Source organism: Carcharhinus amblyrhynchos, chromosome 9, assembly GCF_965287045.1.
Source record: "Carcharhinus amblyrhynchos chromosome 9, sCarAmb.v2.hapA, whole genome shotgun sequence".
In the NCBI taxonomy this organism is placed as follows: Eukaryota; Metazoa; Chordata; class Chondrichthyes; order Carcharhiniformes; family Carcharhinidae; genus Carcharhinus; species Carcharhinus amblyrhynchos.
In genome coordinates this window covers 58,035,086-58,058,789 of record NC_137332.1, presented here as the reverse complement: position 1 = coordinate 58,058,789, position 23,704 = coordinate 58,035,086, and the positions used below count along the sequence as shown (strand labels likewise).

General features: G+C 42.1%; 1 protein-coding gene across 1 annotated transcript in view; it reads right to left on the bottom strand.

Annotated features, from left to right (window-relative positions):
- The window catches only part of axdnd1 (axonemal dynein light chain domain containing 1), a 179,958-nt gene that overhangs the window by 124,047 nt on the left and 32,207 nt on the right, over positions 1 to 23,704 (bottom strand). The window contains exons 5-10 of the mRNA XM_080196753.1: positions 22,118 to 22,230; positions 16,357 to 16,477; positions 15,218 to 15,306; positions 13,880 to 13,936; positions 4,087 to 4,198; positions 3,543 to 3,664 (exon numbers count right to left, since the gene is read on the bottom strand). Of these exons, the coding sequence (XP_080052879.1) occupies positions 3,543 to 3,664; positions 4,087 to 4,198; positions 13,880 to 13,936; positions 15,218 to 15,306; positions 16,357 to 16,477; positions 22,118 to 22,230 (614 nt within the window). The remainder of the gene's footprint in view (positions 1 to 3,542; positions 3,665 to 4,086; positions 4,199 to 13,879; positions 13,937 to 15,217; positions 15,307 to 16,356; positions 16,478 to 22,117; positions 22,231 to 23,704) is intronic.

The following is a 23,704-nucleotide window of genomic DNA, read 5'->3' as shown; positions in this document are numbered from 1 at the left end:
TACAAGTCTTTAATATAGGTAAGCCAGCAATCATGCAGTGTCATTGCTTAAAAGGCTTTGAAACATGTCAGTTCAATTGATCAATAACTCTTAGCTGCATGTCAGCCTGTTGGCCTTGAAAGTTCTACAGAACTAGGGAAATCCACTTGTTGGCTTTTAAATCTAGGATTCAGAGTTAAAAACTCAATTAGTCAATCATTAAAGTATTTAAATGACCAACCAACAGCTTCACAGGAATTTCCCTTCATTTCAGAACGTATCCTGGTGAAATACGGAAGTGGGTGGGATCATGTAATTTTTTTTTTTAAGGACTTAACCCTCTGACTGCAACTGAATCCATATTCTCTGAGCAGTTAAAATTCTGCTCACTCTGTTTATTAGTCCTATTTTGGCCAGGAACATAAATTAGATAGGTGCAAGTTGTGAACAATCAATGTCCCTTAACTTCAGTAGCATGAGGACAGATTTCAAATCTCAAGTCTCATCTGCATGTCATTGCTTACATTCCTGCATGCTTGACAAGTAGTACTGAGTGGCTGGTCAGTAGTTGGGAATGGAATTTCAGGCAGTCAGAAGAACAGTCACTGACAACAGATAAATTAACATAAATAAAACAGGAAATGTTGACAATACTCAGATCAAGTAGCATTTATGGAGAGGAAAGGGAAACATTTCAAGTCACTGGCCTTCTAACAGAACCTGATTTTAGTGATGTTAATGAAGAGATAAATATTGGCCAGGACATTAGGGACAACTCTTCTACATTTCATAAATAATGACATGGAATCTTTTACCTGAGAGAGCCAATAGGACCTTGAACAAACATAACAGCTGAAAGTGAGCACCTCTGACAGTGCAGCAATCCTTCAGACTGTCAGCCTAAATATCATGTTCAACTCTATGCATTGGGGTTTAAATCTTCAACCTTCTGACTTAGTAGTTAGTGCACTACCAACTCAGGCACAGTTGACATAGCCAAATCCAGGACGTTAGTGTATATCAAAAAGAACAGAAGTCGTAATACAGCTGGTGAATACCATAAATATCTCTGGTGAATACCATAAATATTAAGTATTAAGAAGAACAATTAAATTGTTTTTTAAGTTTTTATTTATTAGTGTCACAAGTAGGCTTAGTGTGCATAGAGTGACCCAAGTCGAGAATTAAACCCAGGTCCCTGGTACTCTGAGGCCATTGTGCCACTGGGCTGCCCCTATTATTCAGCATTACTCTTTTTTCTGTTCTTTCTGTCCCATATCCATGCTGACAATGTTCTTTTAACCCCAACAGCTTTAATTGAATAGTGAAATCTTACTGCTTTAGTTTCATTAAAGTAGGTAAAAGGATCTGTTTTAGAAATATATACATTTACTATATCTGATTATTCACTTATTCATCTTTTGATAATCTGCTTAAATTGTTCTCAATAAATTTGCTTATTAATAAATACAAAATTAGATTTGATGTTGTGCATCCTTTCATTAGTGGAAGATGGACTTCAACACGGATAAATGTGTAGTGGTCCATTTTGGCAGGTCCAATGGGATGAAGGAGTATAATATCAAGGGTAGGACTCTTAGCAGTGTGGAGGATCAGATGGACGTTGGGATCCAGGTCCATAGGACTCTTAAATCGGCCTCGCAGGTGGAGGATGTGGTCAAGAAGGCGTATGATGTACTGGCCTTCATTAATCGAGGCATTGAGTTTAGGAGTCAGGAAATAATGCTGCAACTTTATAAGACCCTTGTCAGACCCCACTTGGAGTACTGTGCGCAGTTCTGGTCGCCTCACTACAAGAAGGATGGGGAAGCTATTGAAAGGGTGCAGAGGAGATTTACAAGGATGTTGCCTGGATTGGGTGGCATGCCTTATGAGGATCGGTTGAGGGAGCTAGGTCTTTTCTCCCTGGAGAGACAAAGGATGAGACGCGACCTGATAGAGGTTTATAAGATGTTGAGAGGTATAGATAGGGTGGATTTTCAGAGGCTATTTCCCAGGGCTGAAATGGTCACTACAAGAGGACACAGGTTTAAGGTGCTGGGGAGTAGGTACAGAGGAGATGTCAGGGATAAGTTTTTCACTCAGAGGGTGGTGAGTGAGTGGAATAGGCTGCCATCGGTGGTGGTGGAGGTGAACTCGTTGGGGTCTTTTAAGAGACTTCTGGATGAGTACATGGGATTTAATGGGATTGAGGGTTATAGATAGGCCTGGTAGGTAGGAATATGATCGGTGCAACATGTGGGCCAAAGGGCCTGTTTATGCTGTAGTGTTCTATGTTCTATTAGAGAGACGTGAGCCATAAATTATGGCCAGATTCTCCCAAAAAAGTTCTAAGTTCCCAACGTGTGGGAAAATGGGAGTAAAACTCACCTTTTTTTTTAAGCGTGATTTTCAGAATGAACCTCTGACACTGTGCATCACAGAGTGCCTCAGCATGATTCACTCTGGGAATCTGTGGGCAGAGCCTATTCCTGTCTGACAGGCCCTGCAGCATACTGCTGAGCAGGCTGCTGAGCATGTGCCAATCTGTCAGCGCCGAGATCAGTGAAGCACAGTGGTCCCCCATTGCTGGCCTCCTGGCTGCTGGCCAGCCCTGGAGTCCCAAAATCTAGCCCCTACGTCCCGCCTCCAGCCACACGGCCAACCCCAATCTCCCTGACGCCAGTTCTTCACCCACCAGTCCCGGCCTCCCGCCCCACCCCCTCCAATCCCAATGATGAGCCCTGATGTTAACCTCCCCCACCCAATCTTCCCCCCAACACCACCGACCACCACTGCCCCCCTCCTCCCCAAGCCAGATGGCCAGCCCCGATCATGTTCATCCCTCCCTTCCTCACTGATCCTGATTGCAGAGTGGCAGCGGGTTCCCCCCCATCCCCCTTCCTCCCGACCTCCTAGAGGGTGGGGAAGAGGCTTAACGGCCTCTCTTCGTTCTTGCGCAGGTTGTGTCTTCCTCATCAGTGGGGAACAGGAGTAAACCCTGCTGGAGGGAAGCATTCCCAGCAGGGTTGTGGAGGCAGTAGTGGGCCCAGGGACTTCAGTCCCAGGCCCGCTAATCATATGGAAATGAAGATTTCCATATTGTAATCAGCTGATTACCCAAAAAAAAACTTAGCGCTAGAGATGAGCAGAGGCCGTGATGCCCAGCAGGAAGCCCACAAAATAGCCCCCGCTGATGTTTCCTGGCCTGCCATGCTACTCGAGCAGCACAACAGACTGGGAGAATCACCCCTTCTGTTTTTCCACAGTACTTAATTTTATTATTACTTTAAAGAAAATACCAGATTCAGTTTGTAAATTAAATAGCAGCTACACGATTACAAATGCAATCTGTTTCTTTGTTTGATCATGCATTCCCAAACATGTATCAATGTAACAAAAGCATACTTTTGCTCATTGACTACAATTCACAAATAACAAAACAAACACTATCACTACACATTATCTACAACATATTAAATAATAGCCAGGCTGTAAAATTTCAGAGGAAGTGATAATGCATAGAATATAATAATTATCAATCTTCTACAGTAATAGCAGACCTGATTTTGGATAGAAGTTCTCCTCGTTCTGCGCAATCCACACTGATTTGACGAATAAGTTCATGGAATACAATATTATAAATGTTTTGCTCTTTTTTCACAAGGTCCAGCAAATGATGCATCTGTGCAATTGGAAGCCACAATAAAGTAGTTAGGAAATGGAGTTAAACAGAAGTGAACTTGTGAATTCTGTTCAATTAGTAAAATGATACAATCACTTTCAGTGATCCAGCCACCATATCTGACATTTTATTTAAACAACACAAGGTTTACCAAAAGCAACAGCGGACAGATGCTTATTTACACTTTCACTAATCGAATTGAAGACTCATAATACAAAGATTGGAAACTAAATCAAGATGCGTGAAGAGTTCAACAGGGACAGAAGAAAGTCAGGCATTGGTGCTATACCGAAGTGACAGATGGGTTAAATCTGCCACAATAGTATCCAAATTGTTCCTGGTATTTAACAAGAGTATGATGTTTCCCCTGCGTATTTCTACTGCATGTGTCACAGTTACAGAGCCAGTATTTAAACCAGTACCTGTGTTTCCTCTTTGAATTGCTGTTCATTATCTTCATTAAACCCAACCTTTTCCAGCATTGCATCCATCACCTGAGACAGCTGAATGGCCTCAACTCGACCACTGGGTTTCCTAGAAATATAGATACAATGCCAAAATTACATAACTATATTGGATCAGCATTTCATTTTTTTTGAGTGGTGGTGATCTTTTATGCTCATTAATGTCAATGGTGAATACAGTCGCTTCTTATTTGTTGCCAACTGTTACAATTTAAGATTTCCAACTTGGGTACAGAACATTCTAAGTAGTCCTCTGTTTTCTTAGGAGAAGTTTGATTAAAAAGTAAAGACGTTAGAGTGAATTACAAGGACATACGATACAGAAGCAGCCTCTTAAGCCCCCTCCGCTATTTAATACAATTATTGCTGATTTTCAGCTTCAACTCTACTTTTTTGCCTGCTCCCCACATGTCCCGCCAAATCTTTGAAGACCTGACAGACCAAAAATCTGTCTATCTCATCCTAAATATAATCATTAAATGGAAAACCTACAATCCGCTGACACAGAGGACTCCAAACATTTACAACCTTTTGAATAATGAAATAGCTCATCTCAATCTTAAATGATTAGCCTCTTGCCCTGAAATTGTGCCTCCAACCCCATATCAGCAAAACCAACCTTTCAGTTCTATGCTATGAAGACCTTTCAGGATCTTACTTGTTTCAATGTGATCACCTCTCATTCTTCTAAATTGCAGAGAACATAAGCATATAATTTACTCAGCCTCTCATCATAGGGATCAACCTCGCGAAGTTGCACTGTTCCACTTCCAATTCATGTTTTTCCTTCTTAAATATGGAAACCAAAAGGGCACACAGTATTCTAGGTATGGTCTCACCTAAGCCCTATACAATTGTAACAAGACTTTCTTATCCAAGTCTCTTGCAATAAAAGCCAACATGTCATTTGATATCTGAATTGCTTAGAAACCATCATAGAAATCATAGAAACCCTACAGTGCAGAAGGAGGCCATTCAGCCCATTGAGTCTGCACTGACCACAATCCCACCCAGGCCCTACCCCCATATCCCTACATGTTTTCCCGCTAATCCCTCTAACCTACACATTTCAGGACTCTAAGTAGCAATTTTTAGATGGCCAATCAACCTAACCTGCACATCTTTGGACTATGGGAGGAAACCGGAGCACCCAGAGGGAACGCATGCAGGCACGAGGAGAATGTGCAAACTCCACACAGACAGTGACCCAAACCAGAATCGAACCTAGACCACTGTGCTACCGTGCCGCTTGTTGTACCTGAATACTAATTTTCTATTTTTCTTTACAATAGTTCCCAATTCCCTTAAATTTACAAGTTTCCTTTTTTAAAATTTTTCTGTTCACGTTCTGACATTTTACTGTATTCTATTCCAAAGTAAATAACTACAGTTCCCCACATTATACACGTCACCTTGCAGTCCACTCACTTAACCTGTCAACACCACTTTGCAAACTCTTTGTGTTCTCCTCACAGCTTAAGTCCCAATTAGCTTTGTTTCTTCAGCAAATTTAGATAAGTCGTTCTTAGTCCATTTGTCTAAGTCATTAACGTAGATTGAAAATAGCCACGGCCCAGCATTGATCCTTGCAACATCCAATTTGAAAATATCTCCTTCTTTGCTTCCCGTCCACTGACCAATCCTCTCTACAAAGCTAATACATTACCCCAGCCTTTGTCTCATTTGCAGTACATTATTGAATGCTTTTTGGAAGTCCAAGAAGACTACGTCTAAGGGCTCCCCTTTATCTAGCCTATCAGTTACATCAGCAAAAATCTTAAAACACAATTGTCAAACACAATTTTCCTTTGATAAAAATGTGTTGACTTCATTTGATCATGCTATGAGATACCAAGAGATAAAAATTAATTGAATGATTGCTAAAATATTGCAATCAATACATGTGAAACTTTAAGGGTTTGTGAACAACATTGAAATCTTGAGATCAATTGCAATAGGTTAATTCAATAAATCATATTTAATTCCTTGATCATAATTTATTACCCTTGGGTTGGTGATGGGTAATTTTCCAATAGGTGCTTTCTGTATTTGCTAGAATCACGAAATTGAAAAATTTCATCAATATCTAACAGTATTAAGATATCCAGACAGCGGTCAACAAACGAGCAGGGGGGTCAGGCTTTAGTTGGGTAAGAGTTTGGCTCAGTGCTGATCACAAGACCATCAAGTTATGTATTTTGTAATTTCTCTGGTCCATCATTGACCATAAACTGAACAGATATTTTTGAATAAATTTATTTGAAAATGTATCCACATTAGACCAAGATGAAAAGGAATTTCTGCAGCCAGAGTGAATCTATGGAACTCATTGCCACAAAAGGTTGTGAAGGCCAAGTCATTGAGTGTATTTAAGTCAGAGATAGATAGATTCTTGACTGATAAGGAATCAAAGGTTAGAGAAAAGGCAGGAGAATGAAGTTGAGAAACATATAAGAACATAAGAACATAAGAAATAGGAGCAGGAGTAGGCCATCTAGCCCTTCGAGCCTGCCCCGCCATTCAATAAGATCATGGCTGATCTGTCGTGGCTCAGTTCCACTTTCCCGCCCTCTCCCCATAACCCTTAATCCCTTCTCTTATCAAAAACCCATCAACCCGCTTCTTAAAAATATTTAGCGAGGCAGCCTCCACCACTTCAACGGGCAGAGAATTCCAGAGATTCACCACCCTTTGAGTGAAGAAGTTCCTCAACTCCGTTCTAAACCGCCTCCCCTTTATCTTGAGGCTGTGCCCCCTAGTCCTACTGTCTTTTTTGAGCGGGAAGAGTCTCTCCACCTCTATCCTATCCATCCCATTCATCATCTTATACGTCTCAATGAGATCTCCCCTCATTCTTCTAAACTCTAACGAGTACAAGCCCAGTTTATTCAGCCTCTCCTCATAGCTCAATCCCCTCAACTCCGGTATCAGCCTAGTAAACCTCCTCTGCACTCCCTCCAGGGCCAAAATATCCTTGCGCAGGTGCGGCGCCCAAAACTGCACACAGTACTCCAGCTGCGGCCTCACCAATGCCCTATACAGCTGCAGCAAGACCTCCCTACTTTTATATTCAATCCCCCTCGCTATGAAGGCCAGCATCCCATTCGCCTTCCTGACCACCTGCTGCACCTGCAAGCTGGGTTTTTGCGACTCATGCACAAGGACCCCGAGGTCCCTCTGCACCGTCGCCTGCTGCAGTTTTTCGCCACGTAAGTAATAGTCCTTCCTACCATTCTTCCTACCAAAGTGGACCACCTCACACTTGCCAACATTAAATTCCATTTGCCATTTCCTGGCCCATTCGCCCAGCCTATCTAGATCCTTCTGCAGACTCTCCACACCCTCCGCACAATTTGCCGTTCCCCCAATCTTGGTGTCATCAGCAAATTTCGACACCCTGCACTCGGTTCCCTCCTCCAGATCATCTATATAAATGGTAAATAGCTGAGGCCCCAGCACCGACCCCTGGGGCACCCCACTCGTCACCAACCGCCAATCCGAATAGCACCCATTGACCCCCACTCTCTGCCTCCTATTTGACAACCAATCCTCTATCCACGCTAACACCCTACCCCCAACTCCATGTCCCCTGACCTTTTGCAATAACCTCTTGTGAGGTACCTTGTCAAACGCCTTCTGAAAATCCAGAAAGACCACATCCACCGGCTCTCCTCTATCCACTGCCCTAGACACATCCTCATAGAACTCCAGTAAATTTGTCAGACACGACTTCCCTTTAATGAAACCGTGTTGCGTCCGCCCTATCAAGCAATTCCCTTCAAGATGCCTCGCAATTTCCTGCTTAATGATGGATTCTAACATTTTACCTACCACAGACGTTAAACTAACCGGCCTATAATTCCCCGCCTTTTGCCTGGCACCCTTCTTAAACAACGGCGTAACATTAGCCGTTTTCCAATCTTCCGGCACTTCCCCAGAATCCAGCGACGTCTGGAAAATAACCACCAAGGCATCCACTATCACCTCCGCCATTTCTTTCAGAACCCTCGGATGCATTCCATCCGGTCCTGGGGACTTGTCCACAATCAGCCCCTCCAGTCTGTCGAGCACCACCTCTCTAGTAACAGTAATGTCATTAAGACCCTCCATTCCTACCACCTTTCCATCGCTAACACCCGGCAAATTATTCACGTCCTCCTCCGTGAAGACAGAAACAAAAAAGTTATTCAAGACCTTCGCCATATCCCCATCCCCTACCACTAGCTCCCCTTTCTCATCCTCTAAAGGACCAACGTTCACCCTAGCCAGCCTCTTCCTTTTTATATATTTATAAAAACTCTTGCTATCCTTTTTTATATTAAGTGCTAGCCCAGCCTCATAGCTTCTCCTACCCTCCTTTATCAACTTCTTTGTCAATCTTTGTTGACATTTAAACCTTTCCCAATCCTCTTCTCGCCCACTGCTCTTAGCTATTCTAAATTCCTCCGCTTTTAATTTAACACTTTCCTTCACCTCCTTCGTTATCCACGGCTTATTACCTCTCTTCCTACTGTCCTTTTTAACCATCGGAATAAATTTCTGCTGAGCACCAAGAAAGATCTCCTTAAAGATCCTCCACTGCTCCTCAGCAGACCTACCTTCCAACACATTCCCCCAGTCCACATTCGCCAATTCTTCTCTCATCCTACCATACTCCCCTCTATTCAAACAAAGGACGCGCGTCCGGGAACCCACTTTCTCCTCCTCCATCTGCACCAGAAACTCCACCATACAATGATCACTCTCTCCAAGAGGATCCTTCACCGCAAGGTCCCTAATTCTACCCGCCTCATTACATAGCACCAGATCCAAGATAGCTTGCTCCCTCGTCGGCTCCAACACACACTGTTCAAGGAAATTATCCCGGCAGCATTCCAAGAACTCCTCCTCGAGCCCACCTCGTCCAACATGGGTCGACCAATCAATATGCAGATTGAAATCTCCCATAACTACTGCCGTCCCATTCCTGCACGCCGCACTTATTTGCGTGTTAACAGCCCGCCCCACCTCCAGATCATTATTCGGGGGCCTATAGACGACACCCACCAGCGTCTTCCTCCCTTTGCTGTTCCTAATCTCCACCCACAACGATTCCACGTTCTGCTCTTTGGCTCCGATATCATCCCTTGCTACCACCTTGATACTATCCTTAATCAGCAGAGCTACGCCACCCCCTCTTTCCTCCTGCCTATCCTTCCTAAACACTTGATAGCCCTGTACATTCATCTCCCAGTCCCTGTCACCTTGCAGCCACGTCTCTGTAATGGCCACCAGATCGTATCCATTTGTGTCGATCTGCGCCACCAGCTCATCCACTTTATTCCGAATGCTTCGTGCATTCAGATAAAGCGCTTTCATCCCAGCCTTCACCTGGACCCTATTTGCCGTAACGCCACCAATTGGGACATCTTCGGCCTCTTCCCTTACCTGTACCCTATCCTTAACTTTAGACCTCGTAGCGTCACCTACCCTCGCACCCTCCCCCCCCCTAATTAGTTTAAAGCCCTGTCTACAGTCCTCTTTACTCGATTCGCCAACACTCTGGTCCCAGCACAATTAAGACCAACCCCATCCCGCCCGAACAAGTCCCACCTACCCCAATACTGGTGCCAATGCCCCATAAATTCGAACCCATTCCTCCCACACCAATCCCTGAGCCACCCATTCACTTCCTTTATCCTGTCAACCCTATGCCCGTCTGCACTCAGTTCAGGCAGTAGCCCAGAGACGACCACCTTGTCGGTTCTACTTTTTAATTCCATTCCCAGCTTCTCATACTCCCTCCGCAGATCCTCAGTCCGCACTTTGCCTACGTCGCCGGCACCCACATGTACTACAACGACCGGGTTCTCACCCTCCCACTCCAGGTTCCTCTGCAGCCCAGCTGTGACATCCTGTACCCGAGCACCAGGCAGACAACACACCCTTCTGTGCACTTTGTCATTGTGACAAAGGACAGTGTCAATACTCTTCACCCCACTATCTCCAATCACTACTACGTTCCTTTTCCCCTTCTCTTTGCCTATGTCCTGCTGCATCACTGTACCGTGTGCAGTTTGCTCACCAACCTCACCTGCCTCGTCCTCTTCCAGACTGGAAGCAAGAACCTCAAACCTGTTATGCAGATTAAGAGGCTGAGGCCTCCGCTCCTCACCCCCCTTCCTCCTCCTCCCAGCAGCCCCCTTTTGTCCCTGACCCTTAGATTTAGCCAGTCTAGGGGCACCCTCTCTCCCCTTGATGAGCCTCAGTGTCTGTAGCTCAGAGGCCAGCTCATCCACCTTGAGCTGGAGCTCCTCCAGCAACCTGCACTTACTGCAGACATGGTCACTGGGAAGGACCCTGGGGTCTGCCAGTTCCCACATCATACACAAACCACACATCACATGCCCCTCCATTATTCACTGTAATTTTTTATGGGAAAAAAAATTTTTTTCCCTTGTTTCTTGCTGTAGTAGTTTTGAAAAAATTTTTTTCCTTGTTTTTTTTCAAACAAACTCACCTGGCCTTTTTTCCCTCCAGCCCTTTTTGATATTAAGCCCTATTAACTCACTCTGCTTCCCCCTCACTCCGCTGCCCGCTCAGACGCTGCCCGCTGTCTACACCAGGCCTCCTTTTAAACCTGGCGCTGATTTAAAGCAGGCTGGTCCACAAATGCCTTTTCACCACACCCTCAGAATTCTTAAAGCAGTAAATACAATAAATAAATGCTTTAAACAGTTCTACAAAGAGTAAAGTGCTTTAAACTTATTTTAAACAGGTTTTGAACAGGTAAAATCTTAGCTCTGTCTCTCTCTCTCTCTCAGCTCCAGCAAACAATGGAAGGCTTCACCGTGTGGCCCCTTGATAATTAAGCAGGCTGGTCCACAAATGCCTTTTCACCACACCCTCAGAATTCTTAAAGCAGTAAATACAATAAATAAATGCTTTAAACAGTTCTACAAAGAGTAAAGTGCTTTAAACTTATTTTAAACAGGTTTTGAACAGGTAAAATCTTAGCTCTGTCTCTCTCTCTCTCTCAGCTCCAGCAAACATATTAGCCATGATTGAATGGCAGAGCAGACTTGATGGGCCGAATGGCCTAATTCTATGGTCTTAATTGAAAATGAAATAATCTACAGATTGCCCTTTCTGTTTACTTGAATATGATTTACCAAACCTGCTGATAAAAACATATGTCTATAACAGAAAGCCAATGGATGAAGGATGGAACTGGAGGCAGTCTTTACAGACCATTATATTTATTTATTATCACCCAAGAACTACAGTTCAATTTGCGTCTATTTGTAGGGGCTGATGACTGCAGGAAATCTGATCACAGCAAGAGGGATCTGATCTCTGTCTGATAATGAATAAGAGGTCCAACTGTGGAGTGAGAGATGCAATTGTGCAGGGGAGGCGGGGTAGAGTCTAATACCAGGGAAGGTTCCAAACTCATGAGAAAGAGGTCAAATCATGGGGGGCGGGGGGTTGCTCTTCTATTTAGTGACCCTTATATTCCCTCAGTTGACAAGTTTTTCCCATGTCTGCCATACCAGCTCATTAGGATATTTAAATGAGGGCCCAGCTCCTGCAATAAGTTGACTGTCTATTCCAGTTCTGCTTTCACTATTATCAGTTAAGGGTAGGTTCAAATGAGCAGTGTTGAAATCATTTTCACTTTCCACCCATTCCAAACCACCTTGATTTTGGTATTAAAATGACCTTACTGCTTCCAATTTTGCAAAGCTACGTACCAGCAAAATGTAGCACCAAGAGAAATGCAGCATGCATTCCTGGCCCTAGACTAGCTAACTGCACAAGTACAGAGATTGCTCACAACAACATGGAAATAATATATCAAGGAAGTACAGGGCAAGCACACATGTTCAAGCCAAATATCTGGCTTGGGTGAGATGCTCCATTGAAGAGTTGGTGCAGGCTCGAATGCCGACCTTCTTCTGCACTGTAAGGATTCTATGGGATTGAAAAGCAAGGAATTACAGATCAGTTTGTCGAACATTTGCTGTTGGGAAATTCCTAGCGTCATAATTAAGGATGAATAACTAACACCTGGATACATTTTCAGCTGGATTTGTAAATGCTAGGTCATGCCTGGTAACCTTGATTACATTTCTTGAACTAGTGGACAGAGCAATGTCCATGGATTCTATTTATATGGATCCCCAGAAGGCATTTGGATTCTTTATAAGAAATTTTTCTGTAAAGTTGAAACCCATAGATTTGAAAGCAAATTATTGACCTGTTTAGGAAATTGAAAGACAGAAAAAAGACAATAGGCATGCTAACTAACAGAACATGACCAGCAGTATTTGTAGTATTTATGACTTAAAAGATACTGGGATAGAGAACCATATATCGAAGTGTACAAATGACATAAAGATAGATGGCAGGGTAGATTGTAGTTAGGAGAGATGGTGGCTTAGAGGTAATGTTAGATAAATGGTTTATGGATATGAATTCAAATGCCACCACAGAAACCGGTGGAAATTAAATTTAATCAATACATTGGAATATAAACATAGTCTCACTAATGATGATGTTAGCAACTATTGTAAATTGTTGTGAAACCCTTTTGATCAGGTAATGTCCTTTAGAGAAGGAAATCTGCCATCATTACCCAAGCAGGCCTACACGCGACTCTAGACCTACAGCAATGTCGTTGACTCTTACCTGCCCTCTGAAATGGCCTAGCAAGCTACTCAGCTCAGGGGCAATTAGAGATGGAGAACAAATACTGGTTTTGAAAGCCATGCTCGCATCCCATAGAAGAATAATGAAAAAAATGAAACAAAATTATAAAGAGACATTAAATTAAGTGATTAGGCAAAACTGTGGCAAATTCATTTCACAGTAGGTCAACCCACTTTGGACCTCACAAGGATAAATCAAAATACTTTTTACCTAGTGAGAAGCCAGAAACAGTGGCAGTGCAAAGGAACACATGCGCGTACACAGATTTTTAAAATGCCATTAAGAGGTACGGAACGTAAACAGGACAACTAATGGAATGATGATCTTTAAATTTGGAGGGCTAGAATACAAAGAGATAGAGGTTGTTATAGTTCAACAAAACACTGGTTATACCACACCTGGGAATACCATGAAGCATTCTGGCACAACACTTTAGGAAGGATATATTGATATATATTGGTGGGAGTTCAGGGTAGATTTACCAGAATGATATCGAGATCAATGGGTTAAATTATGTAGAGAGATTACACAAATTAAAATTGTATCCCTAAAATTTAGATGGTCAAGGAGTGATTTGATCCAAATTTTGAAGATATTTGGAAGAGCTGTTAGGGATATAGAGAGAAATCATTTTTTACTGGTTGAAGGATCTAGGGCCAGGGGTCAAAGCCTAACAGTTCAAAGCCAGATCTTTCAGGGGTATATTTAAGAAACATCTCCACGTGCAAAAGATGGCAGAAATTTTTGATAACCAAAGATATTAAGGGGGTTTGAGAAAAGGTGGGTTTATGGAGTTCAGTCACACGTCAGGAATGATCTCATTGAAGAGCAGAAAAGGTTCATGTGTTAATTGGTCTATGCTTATCCATGTGCTCCCAACTGTGATGGTTTCTGCATCATGACACTGTAATACAGGATTGTGTGTGGTCCAACATGTCACAAACACATTCCTGACTTATCTCTGCATCCTAGCCTAATTCAGTCACCCTACACACTTTGCTTCCCACTCTTGCAGACGCATAAAATACCCCCCAAAGTGTTATTGAATGTAATTACTCACATGGATGGAAATACCCTCAGTTTCTTCTCATGATCCTCCAGCAATGTTGTATATTTACTAAGAAAAAGATCAAACACAGGTCATTAGGTTGTGAAAATATTGTGCCTTTAGGAAATGTATTTATATAATTTTTCTTGTGAAGAATCTGTCTATGAAGCTGTAGTTCCATGATGAGGATGCAGGAGAATAATTGATCCTAGATATTAAGGAGTTTGTTTAAATCTGAGCTACTACAATATTTTTGGGGTTGTTCCCTGGGGTTTCAGAGTAGGGTTTGATTAAGTTGATTGACCGGGGCAGAGTGTGAAGGGGAAGAACGAAGCTTACAGAGAAAACCAAGCAGTTTCTCTCTAGGACTGCAAGAAGCAAGAGGTCTTTCTCTCTCTCCCTGGATGCTGATGATTGAGTGTCAAAAGAAAAGTGTCTCTTTATCTTTCTCTAGGGGTGTTCAAAGGTCTGAAAACTGGCAGCCCACATACCAGCATATAAGCTTGTGTTGTTTATGAACTGATTTTGAACAGGAGTTTAATCTATGAGGAATATTGCTTCAATTGGATCTAATAGAGATAGATTAGCAGTTAAGAATTGTGTCTTGACATTTTTAAGTATTTCAATTGGTAAAAAATGAGCTAATTCATTCATTATAGTTAACTTTTCATTCATTATTGTTAAATAAAGTTTGTTTTGACAAAAGCTTCTGAGTGTGTCAATAGGATCACACCTGGAATGAAGTGTTATCCTCACACTAATGTGAAAAATAGATAGTTAGTGTCTCATCTAACTTCATAATATACCTTGGCGTTTCCTACCTGGTCCCTAATAGGTAATCTGGCAGATTCTTTAAAGGTAATATTATAACTTAATAGATGTATATGTGAGTTTGTGTTCCTTGAAGGGAGTTGCACTCATAAGGTAGGCAGGTTAGAGAATCATACCAACAAGGTTATAGCTTACATTGAAATCACACTCCCTACAAACTATTGATGATTTTTTAGTTTATATTACCGTAGTGACACAATAGATTGCAGCTCCAATGTGCTGCACCATGAAATTCAGGTGGTATATAGGCACTTAATGGTTTGTCAAAAAGCACACCAATTTCACGGATGTAATTTTCAGAAGTTATCAAGAAGTCAGATACTTTTGAAACAAACAAGATAGGGAAAATAGGAGAGAGGATCATTCAAACTTACTGTCTCAGATTTTTGAGCAACCAACACATTCATAGCCAACCAAACCTGGTGATCTATCAAGTTGCATAGAACATGAAAAAAAAATCTCTTGTAAGCCAAAGAAACATTTAATGACAGATACCTACTATATTAGAGGGTTACTCACTCCTCATAGTATTCCAATCCCAAGACTCCCTTATTCTTCACAATGTGGTACTCATCTGGTACCAGACTCTCAGGAATATCAAACTGCCTCTGTTGAGAGAAATAATGGTCTAAATTTTAAGTTCATGAAGCACTGCCAGCAGGAGTGCCCAGCAGCATGCAGAAGATCTGTAAATAAGTGCCGTATTTGTCAGTGGCTTTTTAACCCAACCGCTAAATCACTGCAGTTTTTTTTGTTTCCTAAGCAATTACTTTGAACAAACATGATCATGATCATGATCTACATGAATCAGTTTCAATTCCAGTATTTAAAGAAACATCTAGACATCAAATTTGATGGATTTTGAAGCTGGAAGCATAACAGAATGAATTGACAAAATGGGGTGCACTTGTTCAAAGGTTCTCCTCCTTTCCATAATGACGTCCTGGATATGATGCTGGGGTTGTTTGGCCCACAGGGAGACAAGACACTGTTCCCTGCTGACTGGAGTGAGAAACCTGCCTTTGAAACAAAGAAGGCATGGCTTGAGGTAGCAGGGGAGGTCAGCAGGAGCAGTGTGGTGCCGCACTCATGCGCTCAATCTCTGCCAGGTATCTGAAAGTACCAACCAAGGGGCAGTGCCAGGGGCATTGCTGGGTCACTCCTTGGCCATGTCTATCTCCCTCCGGGGCTTCACTTACCTTTACAATCTTGCGGCAACTCCCATGAGTTAACCTGTTGTAAATTGTGTTAGTGTGACGACACACCTGCGCCCGCTGAATATCCAGTGATGGGGGAAACCCTGGAAAGTGTGCTTGCTAATGACATGCTAATGTATTAAAATGAACTTTCTGCAGTCGGCGGTGTGTTTCATGCCACTCCACCAGCAATGTGCCAGTATGACGCACCACCATTCCCACAGACAAGAGCGCTGACTCAAAATCGCCACCAATATTGCAGTAATGATAGATGCAAATAAATGTTATCTTCACAAAACTCATCCCAAGGACAGTGTTGACCATCCAGTCATCTCTTTAAATGTCTCAAGTCCCATCAGTGCTGCACTGTACCCAAGATATTTAACACTGCTGACTGGAAATAAAACATCATAAACATTTGCCACTAAACAATCCATCTCTCAAAATTTACACTATACTCACCAAGATAGGTTGCTTTTCAAGTTGAGCCCGAACAGCACTCTTGTCCATGGTCATTGATACAGGAGGTACTGACTTCTCAGAGCATTTGGAATATACGGCATCACATAAAAATGAGATATCCCTGAAATTGAGGTTGGGAAGGGTGAAAATCATCACACAATTTCCAAATAACTACAAAAGGGAAAAAAACCCATCATTCTTAAATATTAAGAAAATTTCACCTTCCCTGTGCTTAAGACAGTGAAAGGTCTACAGAAAAATATTTAACTTGTTGACTTTCATGATCTTTAATCAGTTCACAACTTAACACAGTGCTGAAGTGATGACAATTTATCCCTGATCTAAAATTTTGTTTTTAAATTAGTTGCAAACTGATATTACAGCATTGAAGAGTCTCACTTCCCAATAATGCTTGCACAATCTTTTCTATGCTGAGAAATTGAGAAAAGAAGAAAGCAGTGCTTTTTAACAAAAACAACTGGAGCAGATAAAGAGAGAAAGGCAGAAGAGAGAAATGGACATGAAGTGGGCATAGTCAACAGAAGCAAGAAAAAAAAATCAAAAGTTTGGAACATGCCAAAGAGGTGACTCTGGGCTTTGGGAATCCAAGGCAAGAAAGACATCATTAATAAGAGTTAAGCAGGTGGTTAAATGAAGAGCATGATTCTGACACTGTACTGGTTATATTACTGGAATATTATCCAAAAAAAGGGAAATTTTCAAATCCTATTGTGACAGTTTGTGATTTTTTTTCAAAATCAAAATAAAACTGAAATTAAAAAGGTAGCACAGGCCTGTTATTCCCTGGTCTGGTCTACACATCAGTGGCTTCAAAAGTGGGGAAGTGTACTCTTGGCACTACAACAGAAATCTCTAGGGGAACTTGGATTTGGGAATAATGCCTACTGGTTAAGTGATTCTGTGGGATGTTGGTGTTCATTAATATCTCTATTCACTAACAAATATCTTCAATCAGGCGAATCAAAATTTTACAATTGGTTTCATGTAACTAAAAATTGCTTATGTTACTTTCAGATGTACTGATGAGGGTACAAAGAATGTGCAAAATATGTACTGCTAGCATCCAATGACCATACAACATGGCGTCAAACAGTTTATTCCTATTAGAACATTTTCAGTTGCAACATTTCCTAAATATGTGATCATTAGAGAGGGGTAGTTAAAAAAGAAACTGCTTGTACACAAAACAGTGGTAGAGGTACATGACCAAAAAAAGTTGGGAATCACTGCTATACATCACAGTCTCATAACAATGTGGTTGCTTCTTAACTGACCTCTGAACAGCTGAGTGCACTTGAAAGGTACAGGTCAGAACAATGTTCCAGCTACAGTGCTGAAAGCCGGTACTCCAGAATTAGCTGTACCTCTAACCAAGCTGTTCCAGCATAGTTATAAAACTATGCCCAACAACGTGGAAAATTGCCCAGTTATATCTTATCCACAAAGGAAGGACAAATCTAACCTAACCATATATCACCCTATCAACTAGCTTTCAATCAAGAGCATAAATGTTGGAAGGCGGCAACAAGTAAAAGTTCGATTCAATAGACTGTAAATGAAATAGCAAAACGTGTGCTACTAGGAAGTCAGGTGGGTGTAAGAAAAGACACTTCTGATTTGATCTTCACTTTTCAGAAAATACAAATAGAGAGATCTTATGGAAAATCTTACATTGATGCCCTGATAGAGCTGTAAATCTGATATGGCAGTTTCATGATGAAAAATAGTCAGAATCACTAACCATGGAATCTACATTGACCTTTCTGACATAACAAGCAGTCTGATGCAGGGGTGTGTCATGGCCTGATGAGACCCTCTATTCCATTCCATCAACATCCAAAAATTATCAGAATTGGAAGAAACAGAACTGGATCATCAATATAAATACTATGGCTGCAAGAGTAAGTCAGAGGCTGGGAGTCATGTGGCAAGTAACTCAGTCCCTGACTCCCTTAAGCCAATCCATCATCTACAAGACACGTCAGGAATATGATGGAATACTCTCCACTTAACTATAGAATCATAGAACTCTACAGTGCAGAAAGAGGCCCTTCGGCCCATCGAGTCTGCATCGAACACAATCCCACCTAGGCCCTATCCCCATAGCCCTACATATTATACCCACTAATCCCTAACCTGCGCACCCCTGGACACTAAGGGGCAATTTCTTAGCATGGCCAATCAACCTAACCTGCACATCTTTGGACTGTGGGAGGAAACCGGGGTACCCGGAGGAAACCCACGCAGACACAAGGAGAATGTGCAAACTCCACACAGACAGTGACCTGAGCCAGGAATCGAACCCAGGACCCTGGAGCTGTGAAGGAGCAGTGCTAACCACTGTGCTACCGTGCCGCCCCACTGGATGAGTTCAGTTCCAGCAACACTCAAGAAGCTCAACATCATCTAGACAAAGCAGCCCATTTGATTGGCACCCCATCCACCACCTTAAATACTCATTTCCTCCACCACCACATACTATGGCAACAGTGTGTTATCACCTAGAAGATTCACTGTGGTAGCTCATCAAGGCACCTTCAACCTGCAACCTCTACAATCCAGGAAGACAAGGGCAGCAGATGTATGGGACATAACCATCTGCAAGTTCCTCTCCAAGGCAGACACCATCCTGATTTGGAACTATATTATTCCTTCACTGTCATTTGGTCAAAATCCCTTCCTAATAGCAGTGTGTGGATATACTACACCACATGGACTGCAGCAGTTCAAGAAGTTAGCTCATCATCACCTTTTGAAGGGCAATAAGTGCCGACCTAGCCAACAAGCCCACATCTTTTGAAAGAGTACATTTTAAGAAGTCCACCACAAACAGGGAAAAAGTGCACAAGGATGAACTACCTTGGGAGCAATTTTAAGCAGTGGCATTGTTTCTATCGAACAGCAGGAATACGGCCAGCTAAGGGCAAATAACAAATCAGAAAGTCCGGGCAGTCCTAATAAAAAAAAACAAAAAAATTCATCCTTGCCCACTGCAAAATTCAACAATGCAAGTCTGTAATCAGACTCCATATCTCAGTTAGAACATGCAACAGATTACCCTATGCATCAACCATATTCAATAAAAAAAAACACATGAAGGACATTCAGAAAATTTTGTCTACATGATCTGAATGATGTGTCCATTCTGTTTTTCCCTCACAGCATCATTCTCAGCTATTGTGCTTTTAATGATCAGAACTTAATGAATAATCAAAACAGTATACACAAAACTGAGATCACTCTAAGTGTCTGAGGATGCTGGACTTTGCCAATATGCAACAATATCAGTCTCATGATAACATAGGAGGCTATTCAACCCATTATGTCTGCACTGGCTCTCCAAATGAGCATTAAAACTTAGTGCCATTTCCTTGTCTTTACTCTGTTTTCCTGCACATTTGTTTAGAAACAAATAATCATCTAATGTCCTCTTGAATGTTCCACTTGAACCTGCCTCCACCACACTTCCAGGCAGTGCATTTCAAACTTGAACCACTCGCTATGTGAAAAAGAATTTCTTACATCATATTTGCTGCTTTTGCAAATCACTTCAAATATGTGCCCTCTCATTCTTGATCCTTTTATAAGCAGGAACAGTTTCTCCCAGCCTACTTGTCCAGCCCCCAAATGATTTTAAACACGTCCATCAAAACCTCTCTTAGCTTTCTTTTCTCCAAGGAGAACAGTCCCAACCTCTGCAATCTATCCCCATAACTGAAATTTTTCCATCCCTGGAACCATTCTTGCAAAGTTCTTCTGCACTCTCTCTAATGGGTTCACTTCCTACAGTGTGTCATCCAGAACTGCTCTGACCAAGATCACAAGAAAGGGTTGTGAACTCAGTCCATCACACAAGCCAGCCTCTCATCCAATGACTCAGTCCACTCTTCCTGCTGCCTTGGTTATGCAGCCAGCATAATCAAAGATCCCACTCACCCCAGACATACTTTCTTCCACCTTCTTCCCTCAGCAAAAAGATACAAAAATCTGAGATTACGTACCAACCAACTCAGAATAGCTTCTTATCTGCTGTCATCAGGCTTCTGAATGGAACTCTTACATTAAGCTGATCTTTCTCTATACCCTAGTTATGATGTAACACTTTACATTCTGCACCCTCTCCTTTCCTTCTTTCCGATGTACTTTTCAGTATGCTTTGTCTGTATAGCTTGCAAGAAACAATACTTGTATACCAATATATGTAACAATAATAAATCAAATCAAATCAATCACAATACTCCAGCTGAGGTCTAACTAGTGTCTTGTATAATTTTGGTATAACCTCCTTGCTCTTGTGCTCTATGCTCCATTAATAAAGTCCAGGATATTATATGCTCTATTCGCTGCTCTCTCTACCTATCCTGTTACCTTCAATAATTGATGCACATACACACTCAGGTATGTCCAATCTGCACTCCTTTAAGAATGTTACCTCTTATTTTATATTGTCTCTCCGTATTCTTTCTACCAAAATGCAGCACCTCACGCTTCTCCGCATTGAACTCATCTGTCACCTATCTGCCCACTCCACCAACTTGTATATGTCCTTTTGAAGTTCTATACTGTCCTCCTCACAGTTTATTTAGTTATTCATATTTTTACTTATTTGTCACAAGTAGGCTTAGGTCAACACTGCAATGAAGTGAAAATCCCCTAGTCGCCACACCCCAGCACCTGTTTGGGTACACTGAAGAAGAATTTAGCATGGCTAATGTACCTCACTATCCACAAACTTTGAAATTGCCCCCCTATACACCAAGATCTTGGTTATTAATATACATCAGGAAAAGCAAGGGTCTCAACTGCACCAACTGGGGAACAACTCTACAAACCTTACCCCTTCCTATTATTCAGCTAATTTTGTATCCATGTTGTTACTATCATTTCTATTCAATGAACTTTAACTTTTGTCACAGGTCGGTTGTGAGGCACTGTATCAAATACCTTTGAAAGTCTATGTGCACCACATCAACAACATTACCCTCATCAACCCCTTCTGATAGCTCTTCAGATCTCAAGCAAGTTTGTTAAACACTACTTCTCTTTAGAAATCCATGCTGGTTCTTCCTATTCAGCCCACGTTTTTCCTTTCCCAATTGAGGGTGTATGCCTTGACTGCACCTGGACGATTTCTATTTTGAAGATAGCCCATTGTTCTGCTACAGTTTTTCCCTATCAATCTTTCATTCCAGTCTAGCTGGCCCAATTCCATTCTTGCCCCATTGAAGTCAGCTCTCCCCCAGCTGATTATTTTTACCCTTGATTGCATATTGTCCTTTTCTGCCATCATTCTAAACCTTATGATGAATGTTCCCCCACTGATCTACTTGGCCGACCTCATTTTCAAGAAACAGGTAAAATACTGCATCGTTTCTCATGAACTGGACATGTACGAAGTAGAAAATTGCCCTGAACGCAATCTAGGAACTTTTGCCCCTCTCCACCTTCTACCACTGTCCCAGTCTGCATTTGGGTAATTGAAGTCCTTCATTATAACTTCTCCATAATATTTGCATCTCTTTGACATTTCTCTGCAGATTTGTTCTTTTATATCCATTTCACTAGTTGGCAGTCTATAGATATAATTAGCAATGTAATTGCACCATTTATTTCCTTAGCACTAGCCAAACTGATCTTGCCCTGAACTATCTTTTTCTTCAGCACTACAATGCTCTTCTTAACCAAACACTGGCACTGTACAACATAAACTTCCACACCTCATGTGCTTTGAAAAACCTACCTTCCAGCACGGGCCAGTGAGACAGGCTGATCTATCAAGTACTTGAATTTTGTTCTTCGGTTTGGGTGATGCCAGACAGGATCAGTTGGTCGGATGCCATGTAACTGAGGAGACTGAAAATATGAATCATTTGGGTGTAGGGCATGTTACTAAGTAACTGAAATAAAGGAACATAGCAGAATAACACCCAACATGCACTTTTTTCCCTTGCCTATTTAAAATAAATAGTTCTCACACTTGGAGTTTTCAAAAAAAAATCCTTCCTTGAGCAAAGAATAATATTCATGTGCTATTATTAACCCATTAACTGAGGCCACATTATGATAATATTTCAATAAACCAACTGCATAAAAAATCTTCATTAATCTGCAACTTCCAGCATCCTGTTGTTTCATGGAAATCAGAAAAATCAAGGGAGTTACTACTGAAGAAATATCATTGACAAAATTTAATGCCCAAGGTGCCTTCACAGACAAGGGAGCCAGGTGTTCGGGTAGAAAGGTGCAGGCTGGACATAACCCCATTTCTCATGAACAAAGGACTCAGAATAAAAGCCCCACCTTTCAAATCAACCTCACTCAACTTGCTAGGGCTTTCCTATCTGGCCCTGTGGAACTTGCTTACTCACCTGTTTCTGTGTGCTCTGTCATTGATGCCTGGTCTAGGCCACATCACAATATCAGTATGGCCAATGCTTTTGGGAAACCTGGTGGGCAGTTGGTGCTTGGTCTGTACTTAATGCCCTCAGGTCCCCCAAAAATGGCAGTGACTGAGTTGCCACTAGTTTGCCAGCAGTACCTGCTAAAGTCAGCTCCATATTTTTATAGTCAGCCTTGAGAATGGTCAATGGCCTAAACTGCAAACTGGGCACTTTAAATTAATCCACAGATAAACAGCTTCTTCAAGCAAAAAGGCCTGATGGAATGCAGACAAGTTTATCACATGTCAAAACCTAACAGGTACCAGCCTGGACCAGTCCTGCATATTGAAGAGAGGTGCTGCATCTTAACAATGGGGGGAAGCTATGACCCGAAACCCATCAAAAGGTACTCAGTCAGAAGAACAGAAAAAGACATTGGATGCAATTTTTCTGCCCTGATGCACTGGTCAAGTAGCTTAGCAGGGCAGGAAATTTCAGTAGGAGGTTAAAAATGGGAATTGTGCTGGGCATTGGGCCAATCATGATCCTCCCAGGCCATTTCTCTTATGTAATCAGCCTCGTGCTCTTCAAGGGCGCAAGGCTCATGTAAATATTTATGACCTCATTTAAATCCTAGTAGTGAGACCAGAAGGCAATTATCCAGGTTCACTTAGCTGTCTCCAATCTTGCCAGTGGAGGCCCCCACCGGCGAGGAGCACAGACCAACAAGGACCTGATGTGACTGGAGGCTTAAGAGATCCCCCAGGTGGTTGGGAGCAATCTCCCTGGCACTCAGTGGGGGTGAAAGTACACAAGTCCTTGAAGGTGGCAGTACAGGTGGAGAAGGTGACAAAGAAGGCCTATGGTATGCTTGCCTTTATAGGGAGGAGTATAGAGTATAAAAGCTGGCGTCTAATGTTGCAGTTGTATAGAACGTTGGTTCGCCC